This window comes from Acartia tonsa, chromosome 11 (assembly GCF_053477335.1).
Source record: "Acartia tonsa isolate MP-2025a chromosome 11, ASM5347733v1, whole genome shotgun sequence".
Classification (NCBI taxonomy): Eukaryota; Metazoa; Arthropoda; class Copepoda; order Calanoida; family Acartiidae; genus Acartia; species Acartia tonsa.
In genome coordinates this window covers 43,249,276-43,275,126 of record NC_137270.1, presented here as the reverse complement: position 1 = coordinate 43,275,126, position 25,851 = coordinate 43,249,276, and the positions used below count along the sequence as shown (strand labels likewise).

Genomic DNA, 25,851 nt, shown 5'->3' with positions numbered 1-25,851 from the left:
AAGAATGAAAACCATACACATAAAACATACATACTTTTAAAAAATATTTTAAAAAATAAGTTTGAATAATCCTATATTATATCATATTTGTATAAGTGACAAAAATAAATTTGTTGTATTGCATAAACATTTGTTGTCATCTTACATTATTAATAATATATTTAACCCTTTACAGCTGATTTTTATGTGTTTTAAATAAGTGATAGAAAACAAACATGATAATGTTAATTCATTGATATATTGTAAAGAATTAACTTTTTAATGAATTAATTTAGATGAAATCAAAAGGCCTAATTTTACTCTATACCAGAATACAATATTTATGAAGCAAAACATTCTAAAAGCTATGAATTTTAACCAAATAAAAAAAGAGCTTTTGCTCTGATCACAAAGGACCACAGCAACAGTAAAAATTAATTTTTAAATCCCCCCAAAAAGTTTATTGGGGACTTAATTCAAATTTAGGCTCTGCAGTTTGATTCTAATGGTGTCATAGTATATATTTGATTTATGTTTTAAAAATAGGTTAAAAACAGTTTAATATTTTCCCTATTTTCTTTCTTCAAAAACTGAAAAAATTACCGGTTTAGTTCGCCCCCACCCTAATGCAAGAAAATTTAACTCTTTCATTTTGTACAAAAAGAACTTTTGATTAATTGTTTATAAGAAATTAATGAAAGTTTTTGTTTATTAGGCTTTTATACCAAATCATGCCATTTGTTGATAAATTAATCAATCAAAATTTTTGCTATTGTCCAAATCATGGTAATTTTACGAAAAAATACTCATAATCAATCAATAAAAACTATTGCTTATTTGGCTCATATACCAAATCATGCTATATTATGATAAAATACTTTTAAGTAATCAATTTGATTGATTAGCCATAGTTTTGTATAGTTTTGACCTGGAGTAGGCGGAGACACTTTTCCATAGAAATAGGGCTATCAAGCTCCATGTTCAAGCACATTTTGACTTGACTTGCTATCTCATAAGATCTACTCTTACCTTTCCCTTGCCGAATATGGCCCAAATTAAGTCATGGTAATGAATGACGCTCTCCAAAGAGGAGCTTGGGTTAAAGGGAGTGTGAACGTAAAAATTTCTCATCTGATTATCAAATCTTAACATTTACTAAGCACATTTCACTACACTGATCAACCAAAAATGTCCTATTCACAAAAATATCCAGAAATAATGCCTTGATTTTATGGTATTTTGAGAGGGAAAAAGGAAAAAACAGGGAAAATCTAAACGTTTTTGTTTCTTATAATGTTTGTAGGGATATTTAACTTGTCATATATAGTTGAATAATTTACTTACTGTTAAGGATTTATTTTATGCTATAAAATTGCCAATTCGTTTTTTTATAACGTAGTAATTAGGTAATAAAGACATATTTTAAATTCGTATTATTGACAAAAAAAATACCTCACTGTCTACAAAGGGTTGAATCTCATAGGTTATATAAAATAATAATATCCTTTTTTATTGTGTTGAACAATAAATAACCCACTTTGGAGAATTAGTTTACACTTTTATCAGACTGTTTATAAAGAAATATTGCGTCTTTATTATTTACATATTTGTAATTAAAGGTGGGCGAGAGATGGGCCATTTAAAGTTAATTGGATACTAATAAAAAACCTGTTTCTGGATTTGTTATTGTATTTGGTTTTCAATAAAAAAATATTGCTTATTTTATCAATTTCTAAGTAACTATACATTGGATTAAAGCAAGGATTATGTTAAAAGTCAGCTTAACTGTTAGGAAAAATCTAGAACTATGTGAAAAAGTTTAATTTTAGCTATAATGGGAGAAAAAAGCAATTTAATGCACATTTTATATAATACGGAAAATTTCTTCCTTTCCCCGTACCTTATAAAAATCGTCAGAAAAAGCCGTTTTTTAAGCAAACAAAAGCGCGTTTTGCTCTATCTGTGAGATATTATGAATGAGATAATGTTAAGATTTGATATTAAGATGAGAAAAATTTACGTTCACAGTCCCTTTAAAGGTAGTACTGTAAGTAAGTGACTATGGGGTATCAAAACTTACTCAATAATCCCCATCTTACACAACCAGGGGATGATGCACGATTAATGTTGCGAATGAGAAATTAGAGTCAACCTATAATGAATTGAACTTGAACTCTCACCAATTTAGCTCAGTGTGCTACCACTAAGCATGACACCCCTACTAAGTAATCAATGAAAATTATTTGACTTATATATATATACAAAATCAGGCCTCCAGGTGGTCTCTCTACAGGTAAAAATGAAAAAAAATTTTTTTTTAAAGAGTTAGAAGTCAGCTTATGAGACAAAATATGTATGTTTTTTCTTCAAATATGTGAATAACAACAAAAAAGAAGCATATTTTGTTTTATAAGTTAACCTTTAACCCTTCAAAAAAAAATCTTATTTTTAATTTTTATCTGTACAGAGACCACCTGGAGGCCTATCCAAAAAATCTTAAATCTGGGGGAAATTCATCATATAAGAATGATTTTATTCCTAATAACCTATACTCTCAGTCCAAAGATAAAGCCTATACACCAGGTTTACGCAAATGTGTCAGAACTTCCCCCCCCCCCTTATTACTCCTCCTTCTTTTTCTTCACTTCAACTGATACAAGCAACTTTTACTTTAAATGTCCATTTATTTACTCCATCCACTTTTAACTCACAAATCAGACCAAATTGTTCAGTAATTGATCAGTAATTTACCACAAAAATGCACAATTAGATCAGCAACTAACCTTTAAGTGCTTACTTACACGGTGAGAGATTACTAGGGAAATATTAAGATGAAATAAATTGAACAAAAAAATTACAAATATATACAATTGAATTAATTAATAAACGACGTTCTTAAAATAATTTTCATTACTCATTTGATACACTTTTAAAAGTATTTTTTTAAATAAACAAAACATCTTTTATAAAAGGCTCTTTGTATGTTTTGTTTATTTAATTAAGAATATACAACAATGTTTAAATTATGTATAAAATCTATGCTTTTTTTCACAATTGACATAATTTTAAAATAGTACGGTACATTTCTATTATGTCGATGTTAAAAAAGTAATGGAAGATTACAGAAACATAGATATTAAAAATGTAAACCATGATTCTAGTTTCGCCTCTATTGAAAGTGGAATCTTACATTTCAAAAATCGTATCAGCGTTGAAGATATCTTCACCAAGAGAGGCAAAAGTGGAATCTTACATTTCAAAAATAGTATCGGCGTTGAAGATATCTTCACCAAGGGAGGGGAAAGTGGAAGGGTAGATAACAGTTTTAGAGGGTCCAAACCATAATCATAGATTATGTTTCTGCTTCTATAAAAATGGATTCAACTCCCTAACTGTCTTAGCCGATTTTCATCGGGTTTTTATTTTAGCCAAAATAATTAATTAGAAATAATTTTCAGTCCTAAGTAGTAGGACGTGTGTGTGTGTCTCTATTTTCATTATATTTTGTTTAAAGGAACTTAAAGTAATATTTAAAATATTTCCTGATGATGAAAAACTAATGTTTATCTTCTTTACTTGAAGAAAAGTGAAGAGATTTCCAGCCAAGCGAATGGGAAAAATGAAGATTACTTCTCTCTTGTAAAAAGAGTAAAAAAAAGATTCGGTGCTACAAATAATACAAAAAGAAAGTTTTTCTATTTATTTTGAATAAGATATAACACAAAAAAATTAAACAAGTCTTGGGTTCGTATAAGGCTATTTTCTGGCATCTCATTCCCTCTCTACATAGAAATCACTTAGATTCTAGGGACGGATCTACTATTATCGTAAGGTATCAAATAAAAGTAGAAATATCCAATAAATTATTTAGGTGTATCTTACTTATGTGGTAGATTATAGGTACACCTATGTTTGAGATAACTATTTGGGAAATAAATTTAAGATAGGCTTACCTATTTAAAATATAGAACTCTAGTATTGGCAGTTATTAAGTTCCAAATGTTGAAAATTTTTTGGCACCCCTCTTTTAAAGAAAAAGCTCTAAAATGAGAAAATCTTGGTTTACAGAGAAAGTATAAAGCTATGTAAACTTGATGAAAAGTGTAAAACAGGGCTCAGCAACCGTAAATCGACTCGGGTGATGTTTAAAATGCCTTTTTGTTTACTAATATTGAGTAGTATACAAATTATGACATTATGATTATGTAATTTTTAAATAATCAGAGAGGTAGGGGACATAATGCCCTAAAGCTCCAAAGACTCTCGTGTAAAAACTTTTCCATCAAGAAAAAAGAAACTTTTCTATCATAATTATCTTAGAGTAAGATAAGAGTAAGGTAATGTTTTCAAATATAAAAAGCTGTATACATTACTGTCCAATTCCATGAAGCACTGACGTACAGAACCCAATTATAGAAAAGCTTCGCTTTCAAAAATTATCATTTTAAAAATTTTTAGGTCCATTTGGGTTCTACGACTGTGGTAGAAAGTGTGGCTGTTTCTATAACGCCTGGATCATTTCAACATTTTACTGTTTTTATTATTGGTAAGTTTCATTTAATACCTATATTTGCGACCACTTTTACTACGCAGAAACTGTCAATTTTTATTGTTTTTTTTGGGTGGTTTCGAACCTGCGAATTACGGGTAAAGTATCAAAAAGTCTATGGTTGAGCTATGCGGGATACTGGATAGTAATAGAGAAAAAAAGTTTAAAAATATTTTAACATAGCATAATATAGTGCAATAATATGTAGATATAGAGTAGTTCTTTCTATAACTATTTGGATTATTTATTTAGATATTTAACTTTTTATTAGTTGCTTCGCCTCAAAACTGTGGACTCTGTATTGGAAAGGATAGGACAGAAAACAACCTAAAACCAACCACAGAATTTAATTTATAAATAAAATAGCCAATTTTTAGTGGTTACTGAAACATATAAAAAAAACCAAGGCCATCCTGGGAAGTAAGTGAATCTTAGGCGAAATCGATAGGTTCAGTAAGTAATGGGATCTTAAGAATGGGATCTTCAGACAAAAAACCTTTCTACTTTATATAATATCATTGACATTCAATAATAATATTATCTAATATCTTCCATTTATAAAGTAGCTATGCTACTTAAAATAGGTCACACAAAATAAAAATGTTATTGTTTATATTAATCTAAAAGCGCTTATCTTTTTCTCTCCAAGTATTAAATGGCCATTTTCATTTATTTTCTTTTGCGGACAATATAAAAGATTGGCGGAGGGGGTCTTTCAAAATACACAAAAAAATTCTATGTAGACTACTTTAATGATTTATATATATGATGAATTTAGTAATAATCATGTTCAAAAATTATTTTTTTTCTTTTGTTCCATTTACATCTCGCCAAATAGTTAATTTTTTTTTTTTTTGAGGAAATTCTTTTAAATACGATGTCATGGATTTATTATTACTTATTACTTACTTATTATTAACAGAATACTATGTACTCTAATTAAGTGAATCTTGTAGCTGGCTGAAATAGCCATCCCCACCATCTACCCCCTTTACCCCATCCCCTTCCTCTCTGATCAAATGAACGAACTGACCAATAAGTGATGCCCCTGTCATCATATCCTTGTATGTTTTAAACCAATTCATGATACGATACGTGATTTTACAGCATTGCTCAGAACCGGTTTTAGCCTTGCGGAAATTCGGAGCCATTTTATTTTGATAAGTTTGAAATATTGTATCACCAAGTGTATACACACGAACAAAAGAATTATTTAGTGTTAAGGTATGAACGTGGCATTATAATGAGCACCCGAGACATACATAAATATAATACAAAGTAGAAAGATCTTCATTCGTCTGTCTGTCTGTCCCTTAAGATCTTATTAACAAATGGATTCTACAATTCAGAGAATATCTATATCTATCATGTTATTGCCAAGATGGTTTTGATCCATTTTTGTAATGGCCTCTTTTTTTCATTGAACGTTCTTCATAAATTCTTTAATATTGTTCGTCTCTAGAGACTAAGTACGAATAAAAAAGGATGACAACATCCATAAAAGCAAAGCACTGAAACGGTAGGACAAATTAACATTAACACTTGTTTAGTGTCAGAACTGAATAATCAGAATATAAATGAATAAGAGTCGAAGCAAAATTGTAAGTAAATTTGTTGCAAACTGCTCGATACAGGATAATGTTTATGGACATACTTACATTTTTAGGACTTGATTATAGAGTTGCTTCGCTTATAACATTATACTTTGTTTTCCCAGGAATCAACATACCAAAAGTCAGATCAATATGATGATTAGATCACATAACAATTTGTTGTTAAAAAAGTAAAAATCAACATATTTAAATTGGACGTACGGACATTCTTGTAATGATTGCTACACTTTCTAAATTGTACCTAATTACTAAAGGAATCATCATGCAAAGTTTGAAATTTATAGGACAATTCTAACATGCATAAATTGACGAAAAAAGCTATCCGTCTGTAACGGACTTACGGACGGACGTACTAACCCTAATTATAGAAAAGCCACGCTTTTAAAAAGAAAAAGACAAAGTGAATATGTGCATAAGCAGCATATCTATAACGAGCTAACTATATTCAATAATAAAATGTCAAATGATTTTCATAAGCTTTGTCACTGTCCCTACTATAGGCCCAAGGCAATAAGAATTATTTTCTTTTTTTCTTTTTTTTTATACTTTTCTTTCCTCATTGACTTATTGTAATGGATTTATTATTACTTGAATCTTGCATCAGATTATCATGTAATCTAATCAAGTAAAACTTGTTGCTGGCTAAAATAACGATCGCCCCCATCAACCCCCTTAACCCCAAAACCTCCCCTCTTACTGGATGAACGAACTGACCAATACGTGATGTCCATGTCAGCACCCTAAATCTATACTTTTACCCTGTGATAATATCCACGTATATTCTATATCCATTCTTATTGTGTAGACTTATAAATATTTCTATTGTTGTCCCACTGACTACAGCTACTCTACAACTAGGATATGTCCATCCATTTCCGTTAACTCTGAATAATCTCTACAGGACGGTATATATCATTAATAGTTATTTCTCGTATCGTATTATAAACGGCTTTCCGCGGATATAGAATGTACAATTATAAGATTAAAACTAGTTTTTTTAGCCCCGTGGTGCCGAAGGCACCGGCTAAAAAAACTGGTTTTAGTCTTATGATTGTACATTTCTATATTCGTAGAAAACTGGATATAATACGATGCTAGACATAGTTTTTTCGTATGGATGAGAACCGGTTCCTATCCACCGGATTCGAATAAATACGAGAAATGTTATTATACCTCTGAACCAAATCTTACTAGTGTTCAAGAAGTCTTTACTATGCAGTGTCGAGAGCCTAACTTTTTTGACCCTTGCATATGTCATAGTAGCAGATAAAATAATTTTAATAAAGCAATGTTGGTCCGAGATTCAAACCAAAACACCTTCCCGACAACATGAAAAGGATTAACCATTATGACCTTAACCGTTAACTATTAAATAAAAGCCACAGTGCCCCTAGCATCTATGGGCTCTGTATTCGAAGAGTTGGGGGAAGGTCAGTAAAAAACAGCCTAAAACCTTCGAAAGACTTAAGTCTAAAAAGAGAATAGCCTAAAACCATCTAAGAGGTTTTGCTAAAATGGACATTTTAATTATCCAAAAAAAAAACCTTACAATGTATATAAATAATCGATCTTCTTAAAATTTTTTATAAATATTTTCATTTTAGAACTTGTTGAAGGAAACCAAGCTCTGTACAAGCCATGCAGCTCCTTCCAGGGAGAATACAAGCAAGTCAGGTAAATGGAGGATTATTATAATTGGTGGAAAAGTTTGGACACTGACAGTTTGAGCTTCGTAAAATGTACAACACGATAAAGACTCTAAAGTTTTTAAGCTAAAGAATGAGAACAAAACTTTGGCGGCTTTGTGGTACACTCTGATTAAAATTGAAATAGTTATACTAATAATAAAATTACACGATCTCAGTGTGTCTGTCTCTCTGTACCGAAAGATCTCGCTAACCGATGAACTGATATACATAGTTTTCCCCCAAGCCTTTAGTTAAAGGATAAGACAATTCACGATAAGTTTTAGTGCGTTCAATTCAAAATCATGATAAAGAAATCTCTTAGTCTGAAACAAGCAATGCTGATTTAATACCCAAAGTTTTAATCTAACGTATTCAGAAAACTTTAGGTACGAGTATAAGTTACCGTCCAATTTAATCATTAATTTAATACTTTCAGTTTATATTTTCTTTTTTTTATGACCAATGTTGATTTAATCTTCAAAACCTTTTCATAATCCCCCCCCCCACTCCTCCCACTTTTTTGTCTCCTCCCAGTTTTTTTCTGTCTCCGCCTTCAACCAAACTCACCATCCAAAACTCCGTCTATTTCCTAACCATCAAAAAAATTCCTTTAATAAAAACTATGCCCCGCCCCATAACTCAAACAAGGCCAAGAATTATTCCCTACTCCTCCTGTTTTAAAAAACTAATGTTTTAATCTTTTATTTCAAACTTTTTCAGTAGTCATCTGTATTCTATAGTGATACCTAAGATTCAAAATAATTTGTGACATTGTTCTATATAAATTTATGTTTAATATCTTTGATCATATTTGCTGTTATCTAATGTCTCATGCCTATATTTTTTTAGACAAAATGAATTGAAAATGATTGCTAAAATCGAAATATATCTTCATGTCTTAGAATAGTGTAATTTTGTTTAAAATAGGTTGAAAAACATACTAACTTTAAAAAATGATTTAATCTTGCAATATAGTACCTAAAGTTTTAGGCCAGCGAATGAGAGGAAGTGTTTGTCTTCATTAAATTAAAATTCATTAAAGAAATTATGTTTTAGATCTGTGTTTTTGTGTAACGATGGGCTTGGACTTTCTGGACAATTTGTTTATGTCAGGTAATGCTTTTTTCTTCGCGTGCCATTTCACTGCAATTTCTTAGGTATCTAAAAGGATACGACAATAACCGATGAATTGATGAACATCCCCAAAGATTATACACAAAATTATTCTAAAGAATACTCAACTTAAGGAATCAACCAACCAAAATTCACTACAGTCCCCGAAGTTGTTAAGCCAACGAATAATAAACATTTATTATAAAACTTTGGGGACTAGTATAATAAACAGCCCTATGTCCCCTCTCTCTCTCTGGCACATCTTCTTGTGAACTCTTTAATTTTCAATTATTTGCTTTTGCAAAATTGTTTGGCCTCAAACTAACTTTCATTATCAACTTTTAAAGATATAGTTTGCCCAATAAAATTAATGGATAGATAGATTGATAGAGATTTGCAGCAGGGGGGGGGGGGGGCGATTTATCTTGGAAGAGTGGTTGTACACTCCCCGAAAATAGTTATAATCCTATGAGAAGCTACCCTGTAATGGAGAAGCATATTGGTTCATCGAGATCCTTTGGTACAAACAAACAGACAGATATACATCCTGTTACTTTTTGGATTTGTCTATCTACGGCAGCTTGTTGAATTTGGCTTAACATTCATTAACTGCGGCTGTGTCTGTAGTTAGTCTAAAAAGTTTGTTCGAGCTGCTAGCGGTTAAGGCGTTCTTAAATTTCGCAGCTCAATGCAGCTGCGTCTATAAGCCGTGATTGAAACATAGTATATGGATGGCAAATATCCAATATACTGATAATGTACTCAATTTTGAAGTTATAAAGGAAAATTAATATTAAAATACTGATAAAACAGCTTAATACTTATTTAGCCTTAAGAATTTCTTTATTTTTTTCATATTACTAAATTTTTTTTAAAGAATCTATTAATCTCAAGAAACCCCCTATGTACTGTACAAAATCAGACCCTAAATTGACTCCTCATCAAAGATAGAAAGATAGTTGATGCCTGTCTAAATTGCAATTCCTAATAAGGCAGAAATTTAATTTAGTTGGCGTTTTTCCACTAATTATCTTGTTAAGCACAGAAACCCCCCTCCCTACCAAGGAGGGGGGGGGGGGGAATGTTTTTATTTGTTTGTTCAAAACTCAATCCCGCAGTGGTCATGCATAAGTAAAAATATTAATACTCCTCTTTATTAAAATAATTATAAAAACAATAGGGGGGGAGGGGGGGAGGTGTTCAGTGCTCGAAAAGAACTTTAAAGAAAAGTATAATTTACTTTGAGAGCCGGAATCAATAATAACTTTTAACTTCAAGCTTTGATCAGAGGGTTCATTTCATGCAATTTTCTTAATTTTTGCGCGCGAATATTTTTAAATTGAAATGTCATTAATAAAAAGATAGTTATTACATAACTCAGGAAATTAAGTACAATTTTTGTTGCGTATTATAATTGAATTGCAATGTTCATTTCTACATTTCATCTATGTTCATCAAGAATTTTTTCCATATAAAAAAATACATAGCATATTTAGCAGAATAAGATATGTCACTCATTTATTTCATTAGCAGCTGTGCCGTAAGAATCAAATTTTAGGGGCTCTGTGTTCGAAGGGGTATGTAGGGGAAAAATAGCCTAAAATTATAAAAAAAAAAATTATTTACACAATGAAATAAAATTGGAACCATATAAAACTTCAGTTTAGTGGTTACCGAGATCTTAATCAAATGCGCTTATTAAGTCAAACTGTTATTGATTTTGACCATGTCATATAATACATTCTGTAATTAATAAGAGCAGTTTAACTTAATAAGCGCATTTGACTAAACTGTATCACACAACTTCACGAAAAATACGCGAAAAAATGACCCATTTTTAACAAAAAAAAAAATAAAAATAAATGTCGCCCCAACTCTATCGCAATATTTGAGTCTATCCTTATGATACAAAAGGTGAAATTTAGCAGAGATTGTCAGGGACCTAAATGGATAAGCCAATGGATAATAAATTGATGTTCCCATTGTCGATATACAAATTTACCACTTATGTAATGTTGGCTAAGATTTTTAATTCTAAAGTTTTGACATTGCTTAAAATTTGAGATTTAATAAAAGTACTTGAAGTTTTTATCCTATTATATAAAGTAGTAAGCGTTTTTTGTCTGTCCCGAAGGATCTCGCTAACCGCTGAAACGATATTGTTCTCCTTTACAGTGAAGCTTCTTATAGGTCCTGGGAAGGTTTTTAACTATTTTTTGGGAGGGTGTCTTCACCCCCCCCCCATAAAAAAAAGATTTTTTTTACTATTTTTAAACTAAAATTTAAAATGGGATGAGGTCGACTTTTCCCCCTCTACCTTAATTGCCCCTAGAGGCTTCTAGGGGCGTAGCGGCTAGTGCGTTAATAAAACTTTGGGTACAAGCATTATTAACAGTCCCTTCCTCTCTGTATATGATACAAAAGGTGAAATTTAGCCAAGAGTGCAGTGAGAGCCAGGGTTGTAGAGATATGACAATCAATTCTAAATTAACATTTGATTTAATTTGTATGTGTGCAATTATAAAACCTTCAGGGCTCTATAAAGATGCGACAATGACTAATAAATTGCTGTACATTATTAATAATGACACTCAAAGTTACATCTTCTGTAAATTACATTTAATTTGAAACGTTAAGACACTTAATTTAATGAACCAATTAATCAGCATTCTATAAAAGCCCCCATGTCGCTAGGCCAAAGAATATGAAAACGTTGTTATAAAACTTTGGGGACTAGTGTAATAAACAGCCTAATGTCCCCTCCCAACCTGTAAAATATTGGTATTTTTTTAGAGGGTTGAAAGGGTTGTATATTGCTTTATCCCTCTCACTCTGAAAGTGCAACAAAGGCCAAGAATGTTCCAATTTCTTCCTCTTTACAGTTCACCCACAGGGAGGGAGGGGATACTGGACTAAAAAAAATTATATAGGTACTAGTTCTTCACATGTTCTTAACTTCGTTGTTTTGAATTCTTTGTATACTTTTATCAAATCTTGTTGTATGATTCAAACTAAACGCTTTTAACCTTTTATACCATTAATTTTTAATACTAATATGGTAATTTTATTTTTCATCATTGGGAATGAACTTATTTAATTCCTTACATTAACGAAGTTTCATTTAGGTTGGTTTAGGCTATTTATTTTATGAATTAAGTTTTTTTCCTCACTCTCTATATTCGAATACAGAGCTCATAGATGCTAGTGGCGCAGTCTATAGTTTCTTTTAAAAAAAACAATGCATCCAAAATTTACACTGTGTACTTTTTCTGAGAGGGTTCTCATAACCTCTTTCCTTCATATTTTACAAGCAAAGCCAATCTATACTTACTAATGCAAATTTGGCTTTATACGTGATTTTCATATCTTCTGTTAAAGATAGATGACATTAAAAAAACACATGAATCGAATACCATGTGCTTAAAATCCTGATTATGCTGCGCCCCAAGCCTCTAGGAGCTTCGTATTCATTCAAAACCATCCAAGAAATGGAAAATCAAAAGGGTAGGGTGTGAATATAAAAAGCCTATAAATATACCAAGATTTAAATTAGGATAATAATTAGCCTGAATTTATTCTTGGACCTATGTGAAGCTTCCCTAAAACAGATAACTCAATTTGTTAAGTGGTTAGCAATATAGCTTACTGAACAAAAAAGCTAAGGAGCATTTGTTTATTCCACCCTCCATTTGGGTTAAAATAAAAATAAACTAATTTCTTGTTTATAATTAAAGATATACTTCTTAAATTTCATGTACAGATTTACGAAACAAAATGAGCATCTTCAATACAATTTATTTAATCCACCTGTCTATTTTTTTGTGTTTTTAATTCAATAAGCTTATTCACATATTATTAATATTGCTCCTCTACTTATGGTAGTTGTAATTCTTGCACCTCTCTTTTCTTGCCTATTAACTTTTAACACAGGAAAATGCATTTCTTGGTACTATTACAAAAAGCAAAAAAACATTTATTTTACAAATAAGCAAAAACAGCACAAAATATAAAGAGAAAATTTAGTTTATAAGAAATATTTATTTATTTAATGCTATGACTTAATAAAAAAATTGAGTAAAGTTGAATTAATATAACATGATGTTTGTCTGCATGTCTGTGTGTACCGAATTATCTAGTTAACCACTGAACCAAAATGATTCTCCTTTACTATCTAGCTTCTAATAGGTCCTAGGAACTAATTTGGGTGAGGTTACCACCACCCTCCCAAAAGAAATCACCAACCCTAAAAAAAACTTTTCCTTTTGAAACTAAAATTAAAGTGGGAGAGGTGCAAATTCCCTTCCCAAAGGTGCGTAGCCGCTAATCATTCAGAGAAAATAGAATAGTAAACTACAATATAATTTAGAAAAGGAACGATATTATTTCAATATCATTTTTGAACATCTAATTTTGCTAAAACATCTTAGGAAAATGATATAAGAAGAACGAGAGTACAGTTGCATTAATTTACACCCTTTCATTCCTCCCAATATAATCTAGCTTAATTATGATGTCTTTTACAAATAAAGATTGAGGAAGTTTTATTTTTGTTGTCCATTGTCCCATCCCTTAAATTCCTTCAATTTCTATTCTTTTGTATATAACAATGTTTTGAACAGTCAGCCTCAATAATTGGGAAGGGATGGCAATTGATTTTCAATAACCAGTATTTTTTTTTTCAAACCGAAGATTTTCTATAAATTGGGTTGTATGTGTCCAGCTAACGAAATGGAAGTTTAAAAACGTATGGTTACAGGAATAGATCACAATAAGAAGGGCTATTTTGCCTCTTTCCTTTTTACTTTAGCACGAAGATAAGCCAAATTTACATTGTTGACGATGAAATAAGATATATGTTGGCGGAAGAAGGGTGTATCTATCCCAATGGAAAATTAAGGTGGGTGGGTTCGCCCCCTAAATGTCAAATTCCCTATAACCCCCTTGTCAAGGCTTTACACACTCCTAATACAGCCAAGGGGGGTGTCAGGGTAAAAAAGTCACATCCACTTAAAACTTAAATTTACCAATTTAGGAACGCTTTCTGGACTTTTAGTTTTTGGGTGGACACAAAAGGAGGTGTATCCTTCCCCCTTGACACTAAAAGTACACCTCTCAATTTTTATTTCAATTGGGCTTTGTGAACCCTTTGACAAAATACTCTGCACGCCACTGGATATAGGTATAGTACGACAAAGCACCATTCAACGCTTCGCTATTTTAGGTTTAAAGTCATTCTTGTGTAGAGTTAACGTCTGTAAAATGTATTTCTAGTTAATGTATAAATGTAATTTTAGTTATGTGTCTACTCTACCTCGATACATTTCTAACCTCAATAATGGAAAACTGAAATAAAATAACCCATGGTTTGGCAGCCGCCTTTTTAAAGCTAACTAGCTGTTGAAAAAAATTGCAATTTGCGGCTCGTCTGATTACCCAGACAGAATAAAAAACATTTTGGCTGCGATCCTAACAAAAATCCTCAAATGTAAGAAGATTTTAAAAACAAATCAGCTGGTTTCCGGCTACTAATTATTCAAAGAAAGGTTGTTTGCAGTTTTTGTTTGTTAAAAAAGGTTATAAAATAAGGCTGCTGAACCTATTAAAATGTATTTTTGATATCTACGTCGTTAGGTTAAGTTGATCTTGGACTAAAAGCCAATTTATCTACTCATGGATAAAGTCTTTCACCTAATACCCAGACAACCAACCCTTTTTTCCTAACTGTGTATGATAATGAGTTTCATTTCCTTTATCCTTACTATTTATTGTCTTTCACCAATTTAACAACTTTGGTATGACACTACTTTTACATTATATTTTGATTAATTATTTTTAATTTTTCAGGGATGACAGAGTAGAGCAGGAATATTTTGGACTGTGTGAGGTTGAGGTCTTCGACTATAAAAGTAAGTAAAATTTGTCAGGGAGGGTGGGGATATTTTACTGTCTATTATACTAGTACTCAAAGTTTATAAGAATGTTTTCTCATTTATTATATTAAAAACTTTGGTTAATTCATTTAAATTTCTCATTGTTTTGTTCAAACTGATTGTTCCAAATCTATTTTTCTAATTTTGATGCACGGAAGAGCAATTTAGTTTATAATTGTTAGGGGTATACAATATACATTAATTTAACGTCCAATGTAGATAATTTAAAAAACATAGAGATATAGAGTAAATGTTCAGTATGTCCTATAAGTCTATATTTGAAATAGGGCAGAGCATTATTTATAGGCCGACAGAAAAATCTGATGTGCAATGTCCGCCAAATCTTCACAAAAATCAGCCTTCTATCTAAAATAACAAAAGAAAAACAAATTACTGCTATGAAAATTTTATTTCCTCTAAAGCATTACAGGCAAACCTATGAGTAAATAGTAATTGGTTAGGGGAATCTTCACTTTAAAAATCAGCCGTTTATCTTAAGTAAACACAAATAGATTACAAAGACAGATGAAATGAAAGCATAACTATAGAAAGTATTCAGCCTAAATAATTGAATAATTGGTGGGTGAAACTTCATTTCCGCGCATGTAAACGCAAACTTCCTCTCCCTATTTGTATCACTTTAGTCATCAACACATATTTGTGATCTCTTTATATAAAGCCGTAAGGTATTATTGTTTGTCTCTTAAGATCTCACTGGCCGATTGAGTTCTTCTTTTTGGTGGAGCATCACATAGGTCTAAGGTTCATGGTTTAGACAATTTTACCATTAAAATTAAGCATTTGGATAGTTTTAGGCTATTTTCTGGCCCTTTACTTTAGAATACAGAACCTCTAAATGCTAGGATCGCTTGATTTATTATTGTAAAAAATAGCGTTCATAATATTCTACGGAATTCAAGGCACACCGAATAATTGTGGTATAATTGAAAATAATTATATAGAAACTTTACCAGATATTGTTTACAAGTTATGCCTTTGGAGGAAACTATTCATTTAATCATTGCAATTGAGAGTTGTTCACATTTAACCTATTTTGTTATTCAATCATTGACTGGGGAGTGGGGTGGGATTGTACACCAAATGACACCTTCCTATGTAAAACAATGGGGGGGGGGGGGGTAGGAGTTAATGAAAAAAGGGTCCTAGGACAAACGCAGGAGTTCCAAACGTCGGAGTGAACTAACGCAGGAGTGGAAACTTAACATAACCTAACCTATTTTAAACCATTTTTTTAGGTTTTTTAAATTCCTAATAAAATATTATGTTTAAATAATTAAACAATATTTTAACACTAGCTGCTACGCCCATAAACTATATGGGCACTGTATTAGAAAAGGCATAAAGGTTCTAGAAAATGGCATTAACTTCCCCCCCCCCCCCCCCCCCCCCCCAATACTTAAACCTGAAAATAGAATGGCCTAAAAGGCTTAAAACCTTAACATGACCTATGTGAATATTCCCCAAGATGGAGAATGCAATCGGTTCAGTTTTTATGAAGATCTTAAACTTCAGACAAGCTTTACAACCTTATACAAAAGGATTAAACATTATATTTATGTTTAAAATCCACCTAAATCTAGCAACGGGGATCTAGGAGAATGTTCAAGAAAATACCAAAATAATGTATTGTATCAAATGCTTTGTTAAAATCAAAGTGCTTGTAAAAATATAATCCTGAATTCAATATGATAAATTTTTTGTACGGCTGAGAACCGATTCTAATCCAGCGGATATTTATCGGTTTGGAAGCCATATATTTCCTAACCCCATTTCAAGAACTATGTTAAGGTTCGCCAAATAGAGAACTCAATCGACACCCAAAGTTTTAAACAAATGAAAGAAAATGTTTATAAATTTTTTGAATCCCCTTATTACCCTTACTACCCTGATAAGAATTGATATAAATGTAGGCTAAGGACATGTTTACATTGAAGATTTGATATTTAGAGTTAAGTGCCATATTTCTACATACAATAACACTGGTTGTAAATATTTGTATTCTATTAAATGTTAATAGTGCAGCTTCTATTGAAATAATCCATATATATTTGTCCATCTGATCATCTTTATTTTTTAATGATATGACCTTTCAGCTGATTTCAATATTATGAAAATAAACCATGAATAAACCTAAGAGAAACAGAGAATAGTTATTTCTCGCATCGTATTATAAACAGCTTTCCGCGGATATAGAATGTACAATTATAAGATTAAAACCAGTTTTTTAACCCCAAGGTGCCGAAGGCATGGGCTAAAAAAACTGGTTTTAATCTAATGATTGTACATTTTTATATTCGTAGAAAGCTGGATATAATACGATGCTAGACATAGTTTTTTCGTATGGATGAGAACCGGTTCTTATCCACCGGATTCGAATGAATACGAGAAAAAGATTTTATGCTGATTTTAATTAAATTAATTTACCCAATCATAGAGTAGATGTGTTACTATCGTATAAAGAAATCATGAAAGCGTTTTCTTATGTGTTATTGGTTAAGTTTTCTTCTATCAGGAAAGTTTTAACCGAGGGGAGGGATACAAATACATATTTAAAACTTTCAAATTGTGTCTGACTGTTTGTTACTATTTCCAGGGGAGGTGGGTGATTTTTCCTGGTGCGATTTCTCTTGGGATGCTGAAAATACCATCCCCCAAATAGTAAAAAAAACATCTCTGGACCTATAAAAAGCTTCACCATTCAGGAGAACCATATCGGTTCAGTGGTTAGCGAGATCCTTACTATAAACAAAGAGGTCTAAACTTTTAGAACTATTGAATTAATTGAGTTCTCCAATGTAGGGAACCTTCACCTAGCTCTTAGAGTAGTTTTATGCTATTTTATTGTAAGATTTAAGTCGACACAACCCAATCTGTCCCGTTTTTGTATCAATTTTGAAAAGTGCGATTCCTGTGTCGTCATATAAAAAGGGAAGGGGGAAAGAAAATCTCTTCCCTTTTCTCCCATCTCTTTTGAAGAAATTTTCTTCCCCCCTTCCCTTTTTCTTTCCCGAAACGTATTTGACGTAACTGGAATCGCACTTTTCAAAGTGATACAAAATCGGGACAGATTGGGTTGTGTCTTTAAGTCTTGGGATGATTATGAGCTATTTTAATTCTCAAAAAAAGATCATCTATATAGTAGAGGTGCAGCCACTAGTTTTATATTATTCTTATTGCTGCGCTACTTACAGATATATTTGTCATTGCTTTGAATTCTTATCCCTGTTAGATTGAAGGTTATACTATGAGCAGAACAGACAGGGATATAAGGAATAAGACAATAACAAATGAATTGATGTATGGACATATGATAGACAAATCACAACTTTTGCGCATTGGTATTATTGTTAAAAGCGAAGCTTTTCTATAATTAGAGTCGGTCCGTCCGTCTGTCAGTCTGTCACGGTTAGTTCTTTTCGCTAATAGGCATGTTAGAATTATCCTATCGATATCAAACTTTGCATGGTTATTTCTGTAGTAGCTAGGTACTATTTAGAAAGCGTAGCAACTCTACAGTCATACAAAAATTTCCGTATGTCCATTTTAAACATGTTGATTTTTTACATCAAATTTTTGTATGTTAAAATTATCCGATTCATCTGATTTTTGGAATTCTGATTTCTATTACAACAAGGTACATTGTTATAAGCGAAGCATCTCTATGATTAAGTCCTAAAAATATAAGTATGTCCTTAAATAGTATTATGTATTTATGCAGTTTTGCATTAAATTTACTTACAATTTTGTTTATACTTATGCAATAATAATCTGCTTATTCAGTTCTGACACTCTACACTCTAATGTTCGTTTGTCCTTCAATTTCAGAGCTTCACTTTTATGGATGTTGTCATCCTTGTTGGTAAAGATTTTAAACTAATAAATGAGATTATTGTATTTATGAAACTTTGGAAACTAGAAAAAAATAGATTTTACTGCCCCTACCTCCCTGATTGTTGAGTAAGGCATGGATGGAAAAGCAGACAAAATTGGAAATGTTTTTGCTTTCATCAAAATAATTGGACACCAATTCTTTTATAAGTGGAGAAGTCCCACAAAACGACCAAACATTGAAAAAAAAGATTATTACGTCCTGAAAAAAGCAAAGATTCTTAAAAATTACATATACAAGAAAACTATAGCATATAAAAATTTTATGTAGTAACGTTAGTTTAAGAAAAATAAAAATATTTGATTAATTCTGACCAATCAGTGTTAAGTAAAGCTGCCCAATCGGAGTTGTGTAAAGCTGACCAATTAGAGTTGATCAATTCTGACCAATCAGAGTTGAGTAAATCTGGCAAATTAGAGTTAACTAATTAAGAAATAATATTTTTTTGTCAAGAGCTAAAGATCTCAAAAAATGCTGGTCTATATGGGTGTAATTTAATTGGAAGCTTTATAAATGTCTTGTGGTGGTTTTAGGCTTTTTTTCTGACCTCCTCCACATTACCCAGAGGTTAAGAGCGAGTCAGCCTAATTATAAACAGAAACCTCTAAACCGAAATTGTAAAAAGGTAGATAGTTAAACAGCCATGTTAAAAGATTAAAAGTTGCACAAATGATTGATAGAACGATAGCCTAGTTTTCATGTACATGGATTAAACAAGGATACTTACTTCCATACCAACAAGAAATCAGAGATTAATTGAACAAAATATCAACTTCGCCTTTAGAACTTAAAGGCTATGTATTAACTGGGGCAATAAAGTTTGCCTAAACCCAATTTAGGACTTAAAATTACAGAAAAAAATAATATCCTCGGTACCTAGGTGAAGCTAAAATCTACATAAAGAAGACAAAATCATAAAAGAATGATCCATACAAGAATTATGCTATTGAAAAGTTTTTTAAAATCATCATTCAAAGTTTTAAATTGGTAGTCAATTAAAGCATGCCTATAGAAACGAACAGATCCTTCTGTTACGGACCTATCCTAGAATTACAAAAGCTTCGCTTTTAAAAAAATGTTAATTCTAAGCCTTACAGAACACCAAGTGAGTATAAAAATGCACTCCATATGAAAAATCCATCTATTGCTAGTTTTGGTATTTTATTGAGCTATAAAATGGAAGCTAGAGCTCCGATTTCGTGGCATATTATACACACTTTGTAGAAGGGTTAGTGCTGAAAACAACGATTTTATGTTAATAGCAAAACTGAAGTCTAACAGAGTATACATTTAAGAAAAACCCGCGACTGTAGCATTTAACGTATAGTAGGTTATAGGTTCGAGTCGCAGCTCAACGCCATCTCAAAACTAAAAATGTTAGAAAGAGTTATTCTCTGGCAGATGTATGACATAGATAGTTTGAGTTGGGGTAATACCTTGGCTCAAAACAGGCGCAAATCATAAATTTTTATCATTCTCAAATCGCCCAAGAATTTATTCGATAATTAAGTTTTTAAAGACGTTATCATCGCATTAAATTCGAAGGGATATGGTAGGGTAGAAAATCCGCCTTAAACCACACCAAGAGTTATTTATAAAAATAAGATATCCTAAAACTATTTAAAAACCTATAATTATCTTCACTGTAAAGGAGAACCATATCGATTCAGCGGTTAGCAAGATCCTTCGTTACAAACAAAAAAGCCTACTTCTTTGTATAGTAGGATATTACTTATTTTTGGTAGTTTTGCAAGTATTTCAAAATATTACACAAATTGAATTGATTTTATGTTAAAGCTAAAAATTTATTATATTTTAAAGGTATTTGATTGTAATTTTAAATATTTACCTATGTTTATTTTGCCAGTTATTTAATGCATTTTTATTAGCAAAGGTACTTTATAATTTACTTTGTCTGTTCGTCCGTCAATTTTGACGCTTTTTGACAAATGTGATTGTCTTGGCTGCTATTTAATTTAAATTGCTGATACCTCTTTCATAATAAGCATATATAGCAGTATTTAATTTACTTGGTCCGTTGGTCCGTCAGTCATGATACAAAAGACAAATATATATACTTCTTCATAATGTTTTCTTGTTTAACATTATTCTATTTAGTATTCTTATCTATAATACAAAGTAGCTTGATGTCTGTCCGTCCGTCTGAAGCTTAAGATCTCGGTAACCACTGAACCGATCGGATTCAACTCTTCAGGGAATATACCTACTGGTCCTGTGGTGGTTTTAGGCTATTTTCAACCCCCAAAAAAACAAAAAAATCCCTCCCCCATTTTTTATTTTTTTTTGTATGAGATATCTTTAGTCCTTTTTTTTGTAGAAGATTTCCTTGGTCCTTATTTTTTTTACAAATTTCTCCTTAACTTTTTTTTATCATCTCTTGAGGCAAAGCGCCTAGAGGCTAGGGGCGAAGCCGCTAGTATCCTTATAATTCACTAGTGGCTTCGCCCCTAGCCTCTAGGGGCTTTGCCCCAAGAGGTATAATTACATCTTCTATTACTTACCCAGCAGAACGGATCACAAATTTTCGCACCTACCCAGCAGGAAAACATTTTGCGATTAAATTCGCAAAATTCGTAAAATTCGTAAATTTCGTAAAATTCGTAAAATTCGTAAAATTCATAAAATTTGTAAAAAAAAAAAAAAAAAAAAAAAAAATGGGGGGGGGTTGTTTTTGGGGGGGTTGGGGGTGTCCCACCCCCCAAGAAAATAGCTTAAAACCACCGCAGGACCAATAGGTATATACCCTGAAGAGTAGAATCCAATCGGTTCAGTGGTTACCGAGATCTTAAGGGACAGACAGACGGACAGACGGACAGACAGACATCGTTCTACTTTGTATTATAGATAATTCTTACCCTGAACATTCTGCTCTAATTTTTGTAGTTCACTTCTTATGGAAGTTGTCATTATTGTTTTATTTTAGACAAGACAAAGCCAGATTGTGGATCTCCAGAAATACCCGTTGGATCTCTGGTTACCAAGAATAATACAGCCATCAAATACAGGTACGTGAGTAATAAGAGATATAAAACGTCTAGATGACAAATCCCTTAATTTAACCAATAGAAACACAGTGTAGAAAAAATTCGTCCACATTATTGGTTGAAAAGTGGTATCTCTAGTCACCAAGAATAATACATCTATTAAATACAGGTGAGTAATAAGAGATATAAAACGTCTAGATGATCAATCCCTTACTTTAACCAATAGAAACACAGTGTAGAAACAATTCGTCCACATTATTTGTTGAAAAGTGGGATCTCTAGTCACCAAGAATAATAAAGCTACCAAATACAGGTAAGTAATAATAGATATAGAAAGTCTAGATAATCAATCCCTTAATTTAACCAATAGTAGCACAGTGTAGGAAAAATTCGTCCACATTATTGGTTGAAAAGTAGGATTTCTGGTTACCAAGAATAATACAGCTATCAAATACAGGTGAGTAATAATAAATATAGAACGTCTAGATGAATCCTTTCATTTAACCAATAGTAGCACAGTGTAGGAACAATTCGTCCACATTATTGGTTGAAAAGTGGGATCTCTAGTCACCAAGAATAATACAGCTACCAAATACAGGTAAGTAATAATAAATATAGAAAGTCTAGATAATCAATCCCTTAATTTAACCAATAGAAACACATTGTAGAAACAATTCGTCAACATTATTGGTTGAAAAGTGGTATCTCTAGTCACCAAGAATAATACATCTATTAAATACAGGTGAGTAATAAGAGATATAAAACGTCTAGATGATCAATCCCTTACTTTAACTAATAGTAGCACAGTGTAGAAACAATTCGTCCACATTATTGGTTGAAAAGTGGGATCTCTAGTCACCAAGAATAATAAAGCTACCAAATACAGGTAAGTAATAATAGATATAAAAAGTCTAGATAATCAATCTCTTAATTTAACCAATAGAAACACAGTGTAGAAACACAGTCGTCCACATTATTGGTTGAAAAGTGGGATCTCTAGTCACCAAGAATAAAGCAGCTATCAAATACAGGTAAATAATAATAAATATAGAAAGTCTAGATGATCAATCCCTTAATTTAACCAATACGAAAGCAGTGTAGGTAATATCTATATACATTATTAGTTAAGTGAGATCTCTAGTTACCAAGAATAATACATATAGAAAGTCTAGATAATTAATCTCTTAACCCATTAATGACAATAGGGTCTTAAACGACGCACAAATTCAAACCTATACAACCTATACTATCACTCTATTTTTTTGTGCTGTCCTTTTTAAATGTTTGTAAATAACTGAATAGAGCTTCAAGTTTTGTCCTCTACATTGCTTGGGCTCTCACTTAATTCGATGACCAGATGAAATCATATTTTCATGGCAGAGGTGGAAAAAATAGGAAAAAATTTCCACACCAGGTCTAACTTTTTTCTATTAATGAATTAAAACATACTTATTTATAATTAATTATAGCATTTATATTATATTTTTAGTTTCTGCTAAGTTTTCTTTAATTTTAGTTAGTTTACATACTTTTTTTTGATAATTTGTTGTGCGTCGTATTGGACGCATTCGGACTAATCATTTTAGCCATTGCGTCCTTTTTGACCTTATAGGACTAATCATTTTAGAATTTTACTGTATAATCTCCTATAATCTGCTAGTTGCTTCGCCCCTAACCTCTAGGGTGGGTGGGGGATGTCAGGAAAATAGCACAAAACCATCCCAAGGTGTTTATAAAGCTTCTCTGATAAGTAAAACCAATTCAGACCCGCAATTTCTGTAATCTTTGGCTTGAGACAAAAAAACCTTACTACTTTTTAGTATGGAATACAATACAAGCAGCGGCTACGCCCCTAGAGGCATCTAGGGGCCCTTAGGTTGCGGGTGGAGTCAAATCCCCTCTTTCAATGACAATTTTTTAAAGAACAAGTTTTTTTTTAAATTTTGTTTTTTTTATTTTCTAGGGGTGATTTCTCTCGGGATGGTGGTGGTACCCTCCTTCAAAATATCTATAAACCTTACCAGGACCTAGTAGAAGCTACCATGTAACGGAGCACCATTTAGGTTCAGTGGTTAGCAAGGTCCTTTGGTACACACACAAAGACATACAATAACCTGTTACTTTATTTTAAGGATATAAAAATAGTAGCGCAGATAATCTACAACTAGGGTCTGTCTGTGCGTCCACCTGTCTGTATTTCCATAATTGCATCCAAATAAATAATAGCTACCTTACAACTAGGGAATGTATGTATGTCTGTCTATATATCAAAATTACAGCCAATTAAAGACTGTAAATATGTTTATACTTCTGTAATTTTTATTGCAGCCCTGCTGTTAAGGGATTCATGAAAATAGCGCAGATACTCTACAATTATGGTCTGTCTGTATATACGTCCGTCTGTATATACACAATTGCATCCAATTAATTAACAACTACACTACAACTAAGAAATGTATTTGTTAGGGATCTAAAGTAATAAGTCAATGGCCGATAAATTGATGTACTTACTCAGGGCTATTATACCATAAAATCTTTCTGTAGATTACATTTAGTGGTTGAAACATTTGGACACTTAACTTAATAAACCAACCAATCAAAATACAAATACAATTCCCCAAAGTTAGCAAGACAACAAATAAGAAAAAGTTATTATAAAACTTTGGGGACTAACAGGGGCTGGGAGGGGGGGCGAGGGTTTGTCATGTATTGGGTTGTTCAATATAATTGTCGACAAAATCATATTTCTTAGCTAAAGCATTGTAATAGAGTGAAAGGATATCTCTCTGTGTATCTGCTTAACTGATATGCTTCTTTTTTTACTTTGTAGCTTCTCATAGGTCCTGGGAAGGTTTATAACCAGGGATCGGAAGCCTCACGTAAGCCGCGTGTAAGCCTCAGTGAAATCGTGATTTTATCACAATAAAATTCAGCTGGATGTATAAAACGGCTCTTTAGCAGACAATCCTTCTTTCTGAAATTTTTTTTCTGCTCACAAGCAGGTTTAAAACTGAGGCTTATGCGCGGCTTAGGTGAGGCTTCCGAACCCTGTTTATAACTAACTATTTTTTGGGAGGTTACCTCCACCCTCCAAAGAGAAATCGCCCCTTAAAAAAAACCCAACACAAGAAAAAATAGAATAAACTACATGAAATTAATTCTTTTTAAATCTAAAATAAAAAAACATTGTTGTTGAATTCAATGACCTCTCCCCATCTCAAGTGCCCCTAAAGGCCTCTAGAGGCGTAGCCATTGGTACCAAATAATTATATTCTGAATTGTTTTATACAGACGAATGGACGTACAGACAGACACTGATTGTAGAGTATCTGTGTGATGTATCCTTATAATAAAGTAACAGGATATATATTCTACATGTGTCTGTGTGTACTAAGGGATCTCACTAACCACTGAACCGATATGGTTCTCCTTTACATGGTAGCTTCTCATAGAACCTGGTAAGGTTTATAATTATTTTGGGGGATAGTATCACCACCCTCCAAAGAGAAATCGCCCCTTAAAAAAACCCCAAAGAGAAATCCCCAACACAAAAAAAATAGAATTAACTTAATTAAATTAATTCTTTTTAAATCTAAAAAAAAAATATTGTTGTTGAATTCAATGACCTCTCCCCATCTCAAGTGCCCCTAAAGGCCTCTAGGGGCGTAGCTACTAGTACCAAATAATTATATTCTGAATTGTTTTATGCAGACGAATGGACGTACAGACAGACACTGATTGTAAAGTATCTGTGTTATGTACATCCTTAAAATAAAGTAACAGGATATACATTCTATATATATGTGTCTGTGTGTACAAAGGGATCTCACTAACCACTGAACCGATATTGTTCTCCTTTACATGGTAGCTTCTCATAGGACCTGGTAAGGTTTATAAATATTTTCGGGGAGAGTACCACAACCGCCCTAGGAGAAATCACCCCTAGAAAATAATAAACCCCTCTCAAAATTTTTTATAAATTTTTCTCTAAAAACTGTAATTAAAAGAGGGTGTTTGACTCCCCCCCAACCCAAGGGTCCCTTAATGCCTCTAGGGGCGTAACC

The 25,851-nt window shown here is 32.1% G+C and overlaps 1 protein-coding gene across 1 annotated transcript in view; it reads left to right on the top strand.

The window, feature by feature from the left end:
* LOC145332548 (uncharacterized) overlaps window positions 1-25,851 on the top strand; it is a 186,734-nt gene that overhangs the window by 104,161 nt on the left and 56,722 nt on the right. Inside the window, exons 7-11 of the mRNA XM_080177550.1 lie at window positions 4,438-4,525; window positions 7,746-7,815; window positions 8,886-8,942; window positions 14,787-14,848; window positions 21,727-21,808. Of these exons, the coding sequence (XP_080033676.1) occupies window positions 4,438-4,525; window positions 7,746-7,815; window positions 8,886-8,942; window positions 14,787-14,848; window positions 21,727-21,808 (359 nt within the window). The remainder of the gene's footprint in view (window positions 1-4,437; window positions 4,526-7,745; window positions 7,816-8,885; window positions 8,943-14,786; window positions 14,849-21,726; window positions 21,809-25,851) is intronic.